This window comes from Manis pentadactyla, chromosome 7 (assembly GCF_030020395.1).
Source record: "Manis pentadactyla isolate mManPen7 chromosome 7, mManPen7.hap1, whole genome shotgun sequence".
In the NCBI taxonomy this organism is placed as follows: domain Eukaryota; kingdom Metazoa; phylum Chordata; class Mammalia; order Pholidota; family Manidae; genus Manis; species Manis pentadactyla.
In genome coordinates, this window is record NC_080025.1 from 71,048,848 (window position 1) to 71,065,955 (window position 17,108).

General features: G+C 40.7%; 1 protein-coding gene across 6 annotated transcripts in view; it reads right to left on the bottom strand.

Annotated features, from left to right (window-relative positions):
• The window catches only part of LOC118925712 (phosphatidylcholine translocator ABCB4), a 77,272-nt gene that overhangs the window by 13,644 nt on the left and 46,520 nt on the right, over window positions 1–17,108 (bottom strand). For all 6 annotated transcript variants that reach the window (XM_036911831.2, XM_036911829.2, XM_036911828.2 and 3 more), the window contains 6 exons: window positions 9,275–9,436; window positions 7,017–7,193; window positions 4,474–4,620; window positions 2,685–2,789; window positions 1,490–1,567; window positions 134–217 (listed from right to left, as the gene is read on the bottom strand). In XM_036911831.2, coding sequence (XP_036767726.2) covers window positions 134–217; window positions 1,490–1,567; window positions 2,685–2,789; window positions 4,474–4,620; window positions 7,017–7,193; window positions 9,275–9,436 — 753 coding nt within the window. The remainder of the gene's footprint in view (window positions 1–133; window positions 218–1,489; window positions 1,568–2,684; window positions 2,790–4,473; window positions 4,621–7,016; window positions 7,194–9,274; window positions 9,437–17,108) is intronic.

Below are 17,108 nucleotides of genomic sequence, written 5' to 3' on the forward strand. Positions count from 1 at the left end.
TCCTCTTTAGTATTTCGGCCAGTTTGTGTAGAGCATCTTACTTCCAGCCAAAAGCAGCTTAACGGGCAGCCATGCTGTACGTTTATTCAAAACCATGTTTAAGAACAGTAACAGGCAAGCACAGGCTACATACCCCTTGTACTTGGGAGGCATCAGTTGCAAGTCTTGTAGAAAGTGCACCAGTATTGTTTTTATAATCATCAAACCAGCTCATGTCCTATGGCACAAGATACACCTTTAAATTAGTTCAAAATTAAAACAAGCAAACAAAGTCCGATGGAACCTCCAAAATATCCACGCTTAACTTGTGCACATGGGAGCCTGGGCCCTGCCCCTGAGCACATGCCCTCAGGGCCTTCAGGGGACTCAGGCACCCAGGCTGCTGGGCTGTGACAGGCGCACCACTGATGGGGGCTGGGAGGGTGCGTCCAGACGGCACCTGGGCTTCCTGCCCACTGTGCCCCCTGCCAGCTTTGCCTGAGGCTGTGGGTGCCTGGGCACAGCCCACCACCCAAAGCTCACAGCTTGCCCTGCGGGCACCGCCTCCCTGATCCGGCGGGGTCTCCCGTACAGGCCGGCGAAGCCGTGCTGACGTGCTCTTCTGGTGAATGCGGGGCCTGAGAACTTCTGCCCTGCTTTCTCACCTTGGTTTTGCTTTTTTTTAAAGAAGGATGAAAAGAGTTTATCTTAGATATGATTTTAATTATAAGCTACTCATCTATAGCATCTTTTAGTTTCATATAAAATAATTTTCCCTACACAGAACAGTTTAAAAGAATTGGAAAAATTGTAACTTCAGCCTTGCTCAAAATGTGATACTTGCTGTGAGCTCCTTTGTGAACAGGCATGTAATCAATGTCTGCCATTTGGATAGATGATATTCTGGCCCTCTCTTAAGCCTGCTCTATAAAAATAGAGAATTCATGTGTGCATACTTTTCCACATGTCTTGTACTAGAGTGAACTTCCCAAGAGAGCCGATAATAGGTTTTATAGTCCCAGCTACCAGCATATTGTCTGATACATGGTGAGTAATGAGTGAGTGAATTAATGTGAAAACAGAGCTCAAATAAGACAAATAAAACTCAATTACCAACATTTGGTAAAACCTACAGTTAGTATGGTCAATTGTGGTACATGGATACCATCAACCACCTTTCCCTTTGTTTAAAGGCATGCTGGAATCTCAAGTGACTCACCAGAACCTATGTTGAGTCCAGAGAAGAGATACAGGTCCTTGAAATGATTATATCCACATGAATAGAGATGCAAAATAAGCCACAAAGCTATCAAGCCTATTCCTGTGAAATCCCTAAAGGGTCTTTGGATATCAAAGGACCTGGACGATTTGCAGGGCCTGGACCAGAATCCCATGAACTGGGCGAGGGGTGGGGTGGGGGTGAGGGCCTGGCAGCACACCAGCCAGAACAGGGAGAAGCTCACTGTGAGAGAAGGCAGAACGGAAGGCACTCTGTAGTGCAAACACGCACCTGTCTTAGCATTGCTTTGAAAGCCATGGACCGAAGCCTTGTGGTGAGGATCTCTCCGGCTTTCCCAAAAGTGAAGCCCTGGTTGAGAAAGAAAGCTGTTGTCCTTTTTGGTCATCACTAGTATTCTGATACAAGTGGGGATACTCACATTGATTTTTACATTCCTTGTATATTCCTCTGCAGGAATACATTTTGGCTCATGTAGTGTAGAGGGAGAGAGGATGTGTGTAGTATCAAGCTCCAAATTAGCTTGTTGGTTCCCTGTCCCAGTGCCACCTGCTCTCAGACTGGGCAACGATTAGGCTACTTTTTCTCCTCAAGCATCGTTGCCAGACAGTTTCCCTCTTTTTAGTAATATTTAGTAACAGACGTCCCCAGCTGGGTTTCCTTCTGGGACATCTGGGGAGGGTGAGCGCCTGCAGGCGGGCTGAGTGCTGGTGGAGGCGTGTCAGGTGCTCCCCGAAGGCAACATGTCAGATGTCTTCATTGAGCCAGGAGGATGGGATGCATGGGGTGAAGGTGCCCCAGGTGCCCAGGACTAGACTGCTCTAGGCCCCTCCTTCCTCTGCAGCAGATAGCTCAGGCCCATGACAGCACCACAGTTCTCTCCACCAGCCCACTGTCCATGCAGCCTCTAAAACACATTTATATAAGCAAGCCCACTCCCTAATACGCCAGGACTTGGGGCCAGATCAGATCGCTGGGCTGCTACTAGCAAGGCAATGATTTCTAAATTACAGCTTGCTTACTTTTGAACTGTTCGTTCAACAATGATAAAAAGAGAAGCATTCTGGGGAACCTCATTGTGCTGACTTAAAGGATTGTACTAAAAAGCCTGTGTGGTGCTGAGTTAAAGAGACAAAATAAATTTAGTATAAGTCTAGGTAGACAAGCAGAACAAAGCAAGGTTTACTAGTTCATTTTGGCCAGCTCTACAATAAATAAATTCAATATAATGTATGTTCTTTCAAAGAGCTCACCAGTTAGTTATGGGGGAAAATGATGATGCCACCTCTGAAAAAGCCTTGGGCCAATTGTGTTTGCAATTCATTTCAGTCTGAGATTTGGAAGCTTCATTAGGTTTTGATTAACAATTAACTAAGCTATATTAATATTCAATAAAACCTAATTAACGATTATTCATCTATATTCTCTAATTGGAAATAGATGCAATGAGAGAACCAAAGGGACCCACCTGAAGGAAGAAAGTAAAAAAAGAAATAATTCCCAGACCTAAAAACAGCAATGAGAACATGTTGCACTTCTGCTGCTTCACTTCATCATCCCCTGGTCCGAAAATCTGCAAAGGAACATATAAATTACCCACTTGGATTACATTATTCGTGTTCATTCTTTCCATAAATAGTGGCTAGAATATCACATTTTTAAAATCTAGGCTTCAAATATGTGGGGTTTCCTTATTGCGGGTAAGATATACATACTGTAAAACCACTTTCACCTCACACAAGGGTACAGTTCATGGCATTAAGCACATTCATGGGGTGCGACCATCACCACCATCCATGTCCACAACTTTTTCATCTTCCCAAGCTGATGTTCTGCAGCCGTTGGACAGTAACTCCCCATCACCTGCTCCCCCAGCCCTCCAGGACCCACTGTTCTACTTCCTGTCCCCATGAAGTTGAGGATATGAGGTTACTCACCGGGGCTGAGACCCTGCCTGTGGATTGTGGGTGGTCGCACATTTCTGTGTCTGTTCCTCTTCCTCTGTGCTGCTGGAACTCCTCCTTCCCCAGGGCCAGCCCCCCACCCCTCGTTTTGCAGGGCAGCTTCCAGGAAAGGCCTCCCCTCACCATCTACATGAAACAGCACCCCCACCTCCAACCCCTAGATAGCCCAATACTGCTTTCAAAACACTTGCTCTCCCCGATACATTGCATACACTTTTTTGCTTGTGTGTGGTGTGTCTGTCCCAACAGGAAGTAAACTGTTTGAGGGTAGGACCTGGTTTACTTCGTTTCCTGCTGTATCCCCCCAGTAGCAGAGCAGCATTTGGTGCAAAGGAGATGCCCCCAAACATAAATACAGTCCACACAGCTCTTGAATTGCAAGAGAGCCAGATATTTCCTTATTTTTTAATTTAAAAACATTAGGAGAGTCCTTTGTAATTTATTTGTGTTTTTTTCTTTTGGCCTGTAGTTCTAATTGTAGACGAATGTCTTACATCACAAGCATAATAAATTCTCAGCATGATGGAGAATAATTCATCTCTAGCAAAGAAGACTGTCCAATAATGTTAAGGGTTGACTAAGATTATACAATATAAATGCTGGGTTTTATGGAGCCTTAGCTAGTTCTGGTAACTTCCTGTAAATATACCTCAGTGACTTCAACAATTAGACAGTATGTTTCCTGTCTTAATCTCAGTCTCCCCAAGCCTTGGAAGGATTGCTGAAACAATCACGTAGTGGCTATCACTTTTTGAATACTTACGGGGAGGCAGACACTCTTAAATGCTTTCCGTGTAGTTAGCTATACAGCCTCTTTTCATCTTCAGTCACTGAATAAGGCAGGTATATTTTATAGATTAAGAAATGGAGGCACAGCATGGGAAAGCATCTGGCCCAAGTGTGCACAGCTGTTAAGTGGTGAGGCTGGTCTGCCCACAGCCTAGCCTCCTAAACTCTGTCTGGCGCCCCAGCCGTCCTGTGAGACGTGCATCTCTATAAGCAGGATGGGGGTCATTGCCTGACACCAGTTTCACCCATATGAAAAGAGCTAATTAGAATGCCTCCTTCCATCCTTTTACAGTTTATAACTTCATTTATGTCTTAACTTGGAATGGTTTGAAGGCTACTTTTTCTTTTGTCTCACTGTTTTCCTCAAAGGAGAACTTAAAACTGGCTTGGTTTAATTTGAAGCTGCTTTACTCCAGAACAGACCCAGTGGTAAGTGTGGCATGATAACTGAATTAGTGATGAACTGATTTAACTCAAGCTGTTCAGTGATGTTTTCAAACTTACTTGTATCATCTCTGAGAATAAGACTGAAAATGTCGGCTGAAGTGCCCCATTGGCGACGGCACACACTGTCCCCACCACAAAGTAGGGCCATTCTGCTTTATTCAGTTTCAGGACCTTCAGAAAAGACACCGACGGCACATTTTCATCCTAGAACAAAACATGATCAGGACAAACTGGTGATGACACAACAGTTACCAGAGTTCGCAGACATAGAAGAGGCATGACATGACATTGCCCTCAAGGAACGTGCAGACGAGGGACAGAGAATGATCAGTCCATCACAGACTACGAGGGAGTAGGACAGTATATTTAAAAATATTGACAGTCCCATTGGCTACGCAGTGTAAGCTGAGTACAAGTTCACCCGAGAAGCAATCTTTCCATCTCTACTGCAGCCTTGGCAGAGCGAGCAGAGGCAGGATGTGGGCACAAAATGCCCTAGAGTTCAAGTCCCAACTCAGCCCAGGGGTGTTGGGATCAAATGAGACAATACCTGTGAACCAATGGGTGAGCGTCCTTACAATGTAGGACACCATTATTCACCAGAGAACATGGGCCTGGCCTCCTCGCCCCCAGCACTTTGCTCAGCGCTGCCTTTTCTGCCACACGTTCCCAGCTCATAAACCAAATTAATTATGGCTTTTTTCCTTTACCACTATTGCCTGTGCAGATGTCTCTTATTTCATAGCTTACCTTGTTTTGTGATTTTTTTTCTTCCCTGTGTGTCTACATGTCTCCTTTCCTAATATGGGAATTTTTTAAAGGTGAAGACTATGTCTTTACGTCCCTAGAAACTAGCCCAATGCCTGGCACATATCAGATTCTCAGAAAATGGTGAACTCAATGTCTGATAAGCATGAAGGATTCAGATCACATAAAGGAGAATATTCTGACTATAGCAGCAGTGTAACATTAAGCTAGACACAAAAGGTGCCTGTGGAATCTGAAAGCCTTATCGTTGTTTAAAAAGGTCATGTTTGAGTCACCATGAAACAGGGAACATAGTAGTAGGTTCTACTCCACTCTTTTCTTTCAAATCACTCATTTTCTCTGTATTTTTAGGTGTTTTTTTTTCTCCCCAGTTAACACTGTCTTGATGTCCTGATTTCCAGTCTGATAAGTGTCTTTTCCTTGGGCAGTTCTTTAATACAACAAACAGGTCTTCCCAGGTCCCTGCAGTCAGACTTCCTTGCCCCCTCTCCTGGGATGTACTGTCTATCCTTATGTGATGGTACCCTGACAGTCTTGTTGAGTGTGCCCCTCTCCTCTGTGTGTGGCTTCAAGAAAAAAGTGCTCCTCTAAAATACGAGGCTCTAAAGATTTAGCAGCATAAATCTCAAGATAAAGAAATGAAAAGTGGATACTTCCATAGCCAAAAAGGGAGATACTATTTATATTACATAACATAACGCAGCTGCACAATATTACAATTGCTACTCCTCTTTCCATTAATATACCAAATCCAGACCTCTAAGAGAGCCCCTGTAATTTCTGCAGTAAATGATATTGTGGGAAGAGAGAAACAGATGCAATGAACTCTCTGCAGGATTAGCTTCTTGAGGCCAACACCAAGAGTCAAAATAAATTCAGCCTTTATCAATAACATCAAAATGGATTCTCAAAACGTATTTCTTGAAATAAGAAAATGTCTCTTCTAGAAATGGATTCCCTCTCTATTATAAAAGTTTCTGTTAACTTGAATTAATAATATCCCAAGTCTTCAGGTGAGAAATGTTCAAGAATGTACCACTATGCAATTTCTGGCCATTCTCCCCTTTTTCTTAGTAAGAGAATCCCAATCTAACTAAAAGTGGCAATGCACACAGCAAGAAGTTCAATTTTCTACCCTCCCTTGTAGCTAAATATGACCATGTGATTAAATGATGGCCAAGGACATATAAGTAAAAGTATTGTGTGGGAATTCTGGGAAATCACTCTGTTTCTTCCAGCTGCTTGAAGCATGGGTGTGAAGCCTGGACCCTCAGGAGCCATTTTAGATTGTTGAGGACAGATGCCACATGCCAGGACAGTGATGATAAAGATGACAGGAGCCTGAATCCATGGTGACTGTGGAGCTACCATTCTAACCCTGGGTTTCTTGCATCTAAAACTTTTTTTAATGTGAAAGAGAAATAAAAACACATATTTTGTCTAAACTGCTGTTTTTCTGGGTTTCCTAGTACAGGCAATCAAATGTAATCCAACCTGATAGAGTATGCAAATATCAGAGCCTTTTACTTTAGACTAGCCTTATTTATCTCTGACTCTAAAAGTCAAATGGAGTATCTAATTATAATTTTGAGCATCTAAGCACAAATACTACATTTTTTAATCTATTTTTTTCCATTGGAAATCCATTTTTAATTGGAATTGATTTTACTTCATTGTCAAATACATTTAAAATTTGAAATTTCCTTTTATCAAGAAGAGTAAGAAGAATACGGTTCACAGTACTAATCAAATGGGCCTATAATATGCTTGCAAGGCTAGGAATCTGAAAAGAAAAACTATACAGTAAAGGATTTAAGTAAAAAACAACTTACAAGTTCACTGATTCCCACATCTAGGCCCTTCTGATACTTTCGTGAATTCCTAAGGCTTTTCTGAGTAGAATTCCTAAATATCCGAGATTTCCAGCCATTTGGGGCCATACCCTTGGCAGCATTTTGATCATTTGGTTCAATTCCAAATCCTTCTGATTGGATCAGGTTTCCTGATGTCTGAAAGAAGAAAACGTTAAATTGTGTGTGTGTGTGCCCAGATAGATAGAACCTCCAAGTTTAGAACTATAAAGCCACTTTGAGTATTACATGTGTCAAGTGCTTCAGATTCCAGAACAGCTTCTCAGTCCAGGTTAGGTGGAAAACTGTAAAGGAGAGCATTAACACATGGAAATAAAGAAGGTTACAGAGGACAGAGAGGTTAAATTCTATTTGAACCATATGAAAGTTTTGCATGTAAAATCTGTAGAAATTAAAGGGCAAATTTTCATTATCCAGCAGGTATGTGGGATTTTCCTCATTATACAAGAATCCAGAGAACAAGTCATGTCATCAGCATATGGGAATAAGGAATGGAAAAAGGGCTCCTTTTTAAAGCTACAAATGAGGAAAAGCTGGTCTCTCCCCAAGGGAGGCAATTAGACTTTCCTCCATCTCTCCAACAGCACCAATGAGTAAAGGGCAAGGCAAAACCCGAATTGGCAGTGGCAGAGGTAGGGGCATCAAGGTGGAGAATTTCAGGGTCTAAGAATCATAGAATGCTGGAGAGAAAGGAACAGCAGCGGTCATTGTAGTGCAGGGCCCACTCATTTAACAGGTGAGGGCACCAAACCCAGTCTGGTTAAATGACTTGCCCAAAGCCGAACTTGGTTGCCGACAGGCCTTTTCTATCACACCAGGTTGCTGCTCAGTCTTTAATTGTACTTTAATTATAGGAAAGAAAGGTTAGAGAAGATAATATAGAAAGGTCAGAGCTCTCCGTATCTGCTTGGCGGTCTCCCAGCCTAAGTCCTAATAGGAGTGAGTGGAAGATCATTCTTTCAGGGTCAGAGAAATAGGCCAGAGGGGGAAAGGGGTTACTTCCTTTGGGGACCCAGCACGCCGTCACAGGCAAAACTGCACAGCCTTAGTAATCATGAATGAAATGAAAATGAAAATTGAATTGCAGGAAGATTATATATATATTTTTAGTTGAGACCCTGTGATGGCTAACAGACACTATGATTAATCCCCTCCTGCTGGAGAACATTCTCTATTGAAGCAAGAGTTATAAAACTTTCTATCATTTCATTTGATATTTTCAATTTGGAGACTTCATTAATTTAATAATTGTCATTTATTATGCATCTATTTTGTGTCACGTGCTTCTCTTTTAAAATTAAGTAACAGCTTTATTGAGACTTAATTCACATACCATAAAATTCACCCTTGAAGTGGCTTTTCCATATATTCACATGCTTATTTATAGACCTTAGAGCAAGCTTGAATGGTAGGTTTAGTATTTCAAATGTGGAAACTGAGTTACTTGTGGGAAAAGAAGATGAATTTTTTTACTTGAACTTTGTTTTGACTCACATGTGTTTCCAAGGTACACCATTTACAATAGAGAAATACTGGAAACAAACCAAGTATCCAGCTTTAGAGAAATGACTAAACAGTTTATTGCACGGTAACATAACTGACTGCTGAGTGAGTACCCACTAAAATGATAGTATTTGGACAATATATATCTGAATGTTAAGAAAAAAACCCCAAAAATATGTATGTACATACTCATTACATCAAATCAAATGTATATATTATAAAGATGAGAATATTTGTAGAAGAAAATATTTTTATGTCATTTATTTTGCAAAAGTGTTCAAGTAAGTTCGATGTCTTGTCCAATAATAAAACAAGCTAATTATTATCACTATCACCAGTTTTAGGAACTAGTGTCAATAGTTTTCACAGAACTTCCCTGAAGTGCTACAGATGCTGGGCATTTCCCTCTTAGTCTTTCCACCACTCTGATCATCCCATCTCGGGTGGAAAGGACCTCTTAGTTTGAACACACTCCCTAGGCAATTAAGAATCTCTGTCCTAAGGAACAAATTCAAAATATTTTTGGCATTCTGCTCCTCCCTCAACTTTCTCTCTTTCAGGGTTCTTTCACTGATTCTGAATTAAAGTTTCAGATCAGGCTTTTAGGCAACCTCCTGAAGTTTCTTAATTCTCAGTATAGCATTAGCTGTGTGATATTTTGGTAATGTAAAGAATACTATATCAAGAAGCAGAAAAAATGCCTGGGGAGCAGATACCTGCATGTTAACAAGCTTGAAGTACACCCCTTCCTTCTTCATCAGTTCCTGGTGGCTTCCTTGCTCCACAATGACTCCATCCTCCAACCCGGCGATGACATCTGCATTTCGGACGGTGGACAGCCGGTGTGCTATCACGACGGTGGTCCGGCCTTCCCTGGCCTGAATGGGGAAAGGACACACATGTGATGCAACAGGGTTACTATGGTCAATGCACTGTAAATTAACATGCATGATTAAGCTCTTGGTTGGATGTGTTTGCAGTTGGCTGATGAGAGAGTAGCTTACTGTCCCTGTGTGATTAGGGCACAAAGGCCACCCATTTGTGAAAGGTTAAAGTGAGACTTGAGATCTAGACCAGACAGGAGGCCAACCCACTCAGTATAGAATGGGTAACTCTGGAAGTCTACATTAGAGTCAGTGTTTACTCAACAAAAACAAGAAATAGCTTGACTTCTCAATGGTTTTCATATTTGCCTGAGGAGCCTGAGTTCTGAGCTGTGTGGTATGCCAGAGACTTGAGCAGAAAACTTGGCAATGCAGCCTTTTCCAGAACACTTTCATAGGGTTTCTTTTGAAGAACCTAATTTTAACTGTAATTCAGATGGACTGCATTCAGTCAGTTTAGGTAAAAATGTACCTCAAGATCAGGACAGTTCAGAGACCATCTGAATCACAATCTCCGGGAGGAGGGCAATAGCTTTGATTTTTAATAAGCACCCCTAGTGATTTTTATGCATGCTAAAATCTACAAATCACCCCTGTAAGAAGTTCAGTGAACTTATATGTTAGCTTGGTAGGGCATCTAAACTGTGGAAAATGCTCATAAAATTATTCGTGCTATGTCATAAATAAAGGTTACTCTTTTTGATACTCATTAGCCTTATAGGCTAACACCTTCTTAAGACCACTTCTACTCCAAGGCAATAAAACCACATCACCAGGATGGTTATTAGAGTGTAGCCTAGTCCACATAAGAAGTTAAAAACTAGAGTTAAAATGAGAGACTAGATAGATAATAGCCAAAAAGTAGAAACAATCCAAATGTTCATTAATTGATCAAAGGATAAACAAAAGGTGGTATATCCATACAATGAAATATTACTGGGCCATAAAAAGGAATCGCATTCTTATGCATATTTTAATATGAATGAATCTTGAAAACATGTTAAATGAAAGAAGCCAGTCACTAAAGACTATGTATTGTATGATTCCATGTATATGAAAAGTCCAGAATAGGCAAATCCATAGAGACAGAAAGTAGATTAGTGGTTTCCAAGGTGCCTGCTAATGGATACAAGGCTTCCTTTTGAGATGATGAAAAGTATCTGCAATTAGATAGTGGTGATTTTTGCAAAATCTTGTGAATATACTAAAAACCAATGAACTGTACATTTTGAAAAGGTGAACTTTATGGTACATGAATTATATCTCATCTTTTTTAAAAAAGAGCAGCCTTTTCTTAAATTTAATAAAGTTAATGAGAGGTGACTATCTCCAGCAGATACTGAAACATAAAAAGCTACAGCAATTAAAACAGTAAAATATAGGGGAAGATATCACATGAATAGGCAGTTTCATTAACAGAACAAACTAGAGTCCAGAAATAGACATAAAACATTGAAGAACTAGTATATGACAAATATGGCATTGTCCATCAGTAGGGAAAAGTTGGATTATACATAAATGGTATTGAACTGACTGTGTAGCCACCTAGGAAAAAACAGCGTGGTCTTTCTACTTCAGTCCTTGCACTAAATTGCCAGATAAAAACATTGTGTTTGAATAAATATGAAGGGGCTAAACCGTAAAAGAGAGGGAGATTAGAGATTAGCTCTATTTGACAACATTTGAGACTGTTCTTTGATTTTTAGTATACAGGTCCCAAAGAAGCATTCATAAATAGTAACTGATGTGGAAGTTGCATAACTTGGTCCATGTATAATAAGGCATATAAAAAATAATTTGATTTATCTAATTATATTTAGGATAGTAATAGTGATGAGTCATTTGCTAACAGTGACTGTATTATCATTATAATAATCAGTCAATACTATGTCAATATAAAAAGACAGAGGAATTCAATCAGACTTCTGAGTGAATAATTGGTGTGTGGGAGAAATAAAGAACATATGTGTGAATTTAAAAGTTAACAACTGCCACCATTGACAAGAAAATTTAGGCCAGAGGAAAAATTTGACAACAAAGATATTTTTCAAAGCTTTCAGATCACCAGTGATGACAAGACACTGGCAAATAAATATCCTATATTAAAGGACACTATTGAGAAATCTGGACCTTCTTCTAATTTTGGATGTGCAGGGATGAAAGGCCCAAAGAAAGGGAAATCTAATCCATTAGTGTTTCTGGAACTTCTGGGGGAAAAAAAACATATAATAAAGCCTTTTGGAATCATTTCATACATCACCATGGAGACTATCTTTTGGTTCTTCATTTGCCCCTCCAGTATGGCAACAGTATGAATACAAGAGTGCATGTAGGTATGAAACTTTGTGATTACTGATTTCCCTTAAAAAATTAAAATATCCATTCTGCTCTTGTATTCTTCCTTAATATCTTATACTGGAAAACTTACTATTTATTTTGACAAATAGTTGCTATCTATTGTGTCAAAAGCTGAAATGATCATAAAAAATTTTTTTTAATGTAGACATGTATTATCTTCATGAACTGGACCACAGTACTCAATTCAGTAAATATTTATTTAGGCTCTACTTTGTGCAAGGCACTGGACTAAGTGTTAAAGAAATATGAACATGAACCATTTATTAATTATGCCTCTTAGAGGATTTATTCTTTCTATGAGAGGGAAGGCATATAAATAAATAGCTAACTGCAATAAGTTGGTGCCACACAAGAGGCACTGATAATTGTATTAAGGATTCACAAAAGGAAAATATTTTTCTTCCAGGATAGGTAATCAGGGAGCAATAACAATAGATATAATAGTGGTATATCCTTATGCTCCTCAAAGGAAAGATAATAAACTGCAAAATTCAACTTGTCATTGTTAAGAGAAAGTTGGTTCAAAATTAAGAATGGCCAATCAGCTGAATAGTATCATTGAAGGGCATGCAGTAAGGGATGATTTCCCTTTTAATGATGTGGTTTACTGTCTGCAAAATATCACTTTAGTTATCTTGGAAATTATGGAGCTCAATTAGGTACATTATAAATGATTCATAGCAACTATGGTAGATAAAACATGGTCACAAACTCTTTACATCTACTCCCATTCAGAGACGGAGTCTATTTCTCCACCTCCTCAAATTGGGGACCTTGTGACTTACTTGTTTTGACCAAAAGAATATGGAAGAATTGATGTCTGTGCAATTTCCAGAGTCTAGTCTTCAAGGGGCCTTCCAGCTGTGCATTTGCCATCGTCGAATGCTACCTCAAAATCACAGTGAAAGGAAGTTCATCTAGACTAATGGAGGATGAGAAGCCTCATGAAGAAGAAACCAAGCTGCCTCGGGCAACAGCCATCACCAACTCCAGGCACATGAGTGAGGCCATCTTGGATGTTCCAGCCCCGCTGACCCTGAGCTGGAAGTAGCTGCCTGGGTGAGACCAGGAAAAAGCAGCCAACCCAGTAAGTTTTGGCTTAAAGCGACTGATATGGAAATTAGTAATCAGATTGGGATGCTGCGGTAAGAAAAGCCTAGAACATGTGACATGTTCTCTGGGACTAAGATCTTTTTAAAAAAGGGCTTCTATAACTCTTAAATAAGGATTTTCTCATGGCAGCTTCATAGGCAGCCCAAAGAATAGAGAGGTTTGCATTGAAAAAGTTACAAAGGGGGAGGCGGAGCCAACATGGCGGCGTGAGTAGGACAGCGGGAATCTCCTCCCAAAAACATATATACTTTTGAAAATACAACAAACACAACTAGCCCTAAAAGAGAGACCAGAAGACGCTGGACAGTGGCCAGACTGCAGCTACACCAGTGAGAACCCAGCGACTGGTGAAAGGGGTAAGATACAAGCCCCGGCCCGGCGGGACCCGAGCGCCCCTCCCCCCAGCTCCCGGCGGGAGAACAATAGGCAGAGCGGGAGGGAGACAGAGCCCAGGACTGCCGAGCACCCAGCCCCCGCCATCCGGGCCAGGGCGCACAGTACATGCCCAGGGGGCCCTGGATACTGGGGGAACAGGGAGTAAGACCTCTGAGCGGGTGCTGAAGCTGATGCCCCTGTGACAAAGAAAAGCGGGGGCTTTTTGAAAGTCTTAAAGGGACAGGGACTTAAAAGCTTGACGGAAACAACCCAGGTCACAGTACAGCAGCTGGAAACTACAGGGAAAACCGGGTGCACTAACCCCCTGGGCAACAGCTCTGAGACCCCTCACGGAGGCAAACAGTCAAGCAGCCCCCCCATCCATCACCCCACCGGGCGCTGCGAAAGCAGAGAAGCAGCCTGAGACAAATTCCGCCCACAGAAAGGGAAATTTCTCCCTTCCGGCCAGGCAAGACACAAAGACCCACTCTACACGCAATTACCCAACACAAGCCACTAGGGGTCGCAGTTGTCCCAGTAAAGAAAGGCCAGTAGCAAGTGAAAATTTTGGCCCTCCCAGCTGACAGTCAATAGCACCTGTCAACATGAAAAGGCAAAAAAATATGATCCAGACAAGACTAACCCAGACAGCTTCAGCATCTGCTACATCTTCCCCTGAGAAGGAATCTGGGGAGATAGATTTAGCCAGTCTACCTGAAAAAGAATTCAAAACAAAAGTCATAACAATGCTGATGGACTTGCAGAGAAATATGCAAGAACTAAGGAAGGAGAATTCAGAAATAAAACAAGCTCTGGAAGGACTTCAAAACAGAATGGACGAGATGCAAGAGACCATTAATGGACTAGAAAACAGAGAACAGGAACGCAGAGAAGCTGATGCAGAGAGAGATAAAAGGATCTCCAGGAATGAAAGAATTTTAAGAGAGCTGAGTGATCAATCTAAAAGGAATAATTTAAGAATCATAGGTATTCCAGAAGAAGTAGAGAGAGAAAAGGGGATAGAAAATGTCTTTGAACAAATAATTGCTGAAAATTTCCCCAAACTAGGGGAAGAAATGGCCTCTCAGACCACAGAGGTACACAGAACTCCCATGACAAGGGATCCAAGGAGGGCAACACCAAGACACATAATAATTAAAATGGCAAAGATCAAAGACAAGGACAAAGTATTACAAGCAGCCAGAGAGAAAAAAAAGGTTACCTACAAAGGAAAACCCATCAGGCTATCATCAGACTTCTCAACAGAAACCCTACAGGCCAGAAGAGAATGGCATGATATACTTAATGCAATGAAACAGAAGGGCCTCGAACCAAGACTACTGTATCCAGCACGAATATCATTTAAATATGAAGGAGGGATTAAACAATTCCCAGACAAGCAAAAGTTGAGGGAATTTGCCTCCCACAAACCACCTCTACAGGGCATCCTACAGGGACTGCTCTAGATGGGAGCACTCCTAAAAAGAGCACACAACAAAACACCCAACATATGAAGAAGGGAGGAGGAGGAATAAGAAGGGAGAGAAATAAAGAATCATCAGATTGTGTTTATAATAGCTCAACAAGCGAGTTAAGTTAGACAGTAAGACAGTAAAGAAGCTAACCCTAAACCTTTGGTAACCACAAACTTAAAGCCTGCAATGGCAATAAATTCATACCTTTCAATAATCACCCTAAATGTAAATGGACTGAATGCACCAATCAAAAGACACAGAGTAATAGAATGGATAAAAAAGCAAGATCCATCCATATGCTGCTTACAAGAGACTCACCTCAAACCCAAAGACGCGCACAGACTTAAAGTCAAGGGATGGAAAAAGATATTTCAAGCAAACAACAGAGAGAAGAAAGCAGGTGTTGCAATTCTGGTATCAGACAAAACAGACTTCAAAATAAAGAAAGTAACAAAAGACAAAGAAGGACATTACATAATGATAAAGGGCTCAGTCCATCAAGAGGATATAACCATTATAAATATATATGCACCCAATACAGGAGCACCAACATACCTGAAACAAATATTAACAGAACTAAAGGAGGAAATAGAATGCAATGCATTCATTCTAGGAGACTTCAACACACCACTCACTCCAAAGGACAGATCCACCAGACAGAAAATAAGTAAGGACACATAGAGGCACTGAACAACACACTAGAACAGATGGACCTAATAGACATCTACAGAACTCTACATCCAAAAGCAACAGGATACACGTTCTTCTCAAGTGCACATGGAACATTCTCCAGAATAGACCACATACTAGGACACAAAAAGAGCCTCAGTAAATTCCAAAAGATTGAAATCCTACCAACCAACTTTTCAGACGACAAAGGCATTAAACTAGAAATAAACTGTTCAAAGAAAGCAAAAAGGCTCACAAACACATGGAGGCTAAACAACACGCTCCTAAATAATCAATGGATCAATGACCAAATCAAAATGGAGATCCAGCAATATATGGAAACAAATGACAACAACAACACTAAGCCCCAACTTCTGTGGGATGCAGCAAAAGCAGTCTTAAGAGGAAAGTATATAGCACTCCAAGCATATTTAAAAAAGGAAGAGCAATCCCAAATGAACGGTCTAATGTCACAACTATCAAAATTGGAAAAAGAAGAACAAATGAGGCCTAAGGTCAGCAGAAGGAGGGACATAATAAAGATCAGAGAAGAAATAAATAAAATTGAGAAGAATAAAACAATAGCAAAAATCAATGAAACCAAGAGCTGGTTCTTCGAGAAAATAAACAAAATAGATAAGCCTCTAGCCAGACTTATTAAGAGGAAAAGAGAGTCAACACAAATCAACAGTATCAGAAATGAGAAAGGAAAAATCACAACAGATCCCGCAGAAATACAAAGAATTATTAGAGACTACTATGAAAACCTATATGCTAACAAGCTGGGAAACCTAGGAGAAATGGACAACTTCCTAGAAAAATACAACCTTCCCAGACTGACCCAAAAAGAAACAGAAAATCTAAACAGACCAATTACCAGCAACGAAATTGAAGCGGTAATCAAAAAACTACCAAAGAACAAAACCCCCGGGCCAGATGGATTTACCTCGGAATTTTATCAGACATACAGGGAAGACATAATACCATTCTCCTTAAAGTTTTCCAAGAAATAGAAGAGGAGGGGATACTCCCAAACTCATTCTATGAAGCTAACATCACCCTAATACCAAAACCAGGCAAAGACACCACCAAAAAAGAAAACTACAGACCAATATCCCTGATGAACGTAGACGCAAAAATACTCAACAAAATTTTAGCAAACCGAATTCAAAAATACATCAAAACCATCGTACACCATGACCAAGTGGGATTCATCCCAGGGATGCAAGGATGGCACAACATTCGAAAGTCCATCAATATCATCCACCACATCAACAAAAAGAAAGACAAAAACCACATGATCATCTCCATAGATGCTGAAAAAGCATTTGACAAAGTTCAACATCCATTCATGTTAAAAACTCTCAGCAAAATGGGAATAGAGGGCAAGTACCTCAACATAATAAAGGCCATCTATGAAAAACCCACAGCCAACATTATATTGAATAGCGAGAAGCTGAAAGCATTTCTGCTGAGATCGGGAACTAGACAGGGATGCCCACTCTCCCCACTGTTATTTAACATTGTACTAGAGGTCCTAGCCACGGCAATCAGACAAAACAAAAAAATACAAGGAATCCAGATTGGCAAAGAAGAAGTCAAACTGTCACTATTTGCAGATGACATGATACTGTACATAAAAAACCCTAAAGACTCCACCCCAGAACTACTAGAAC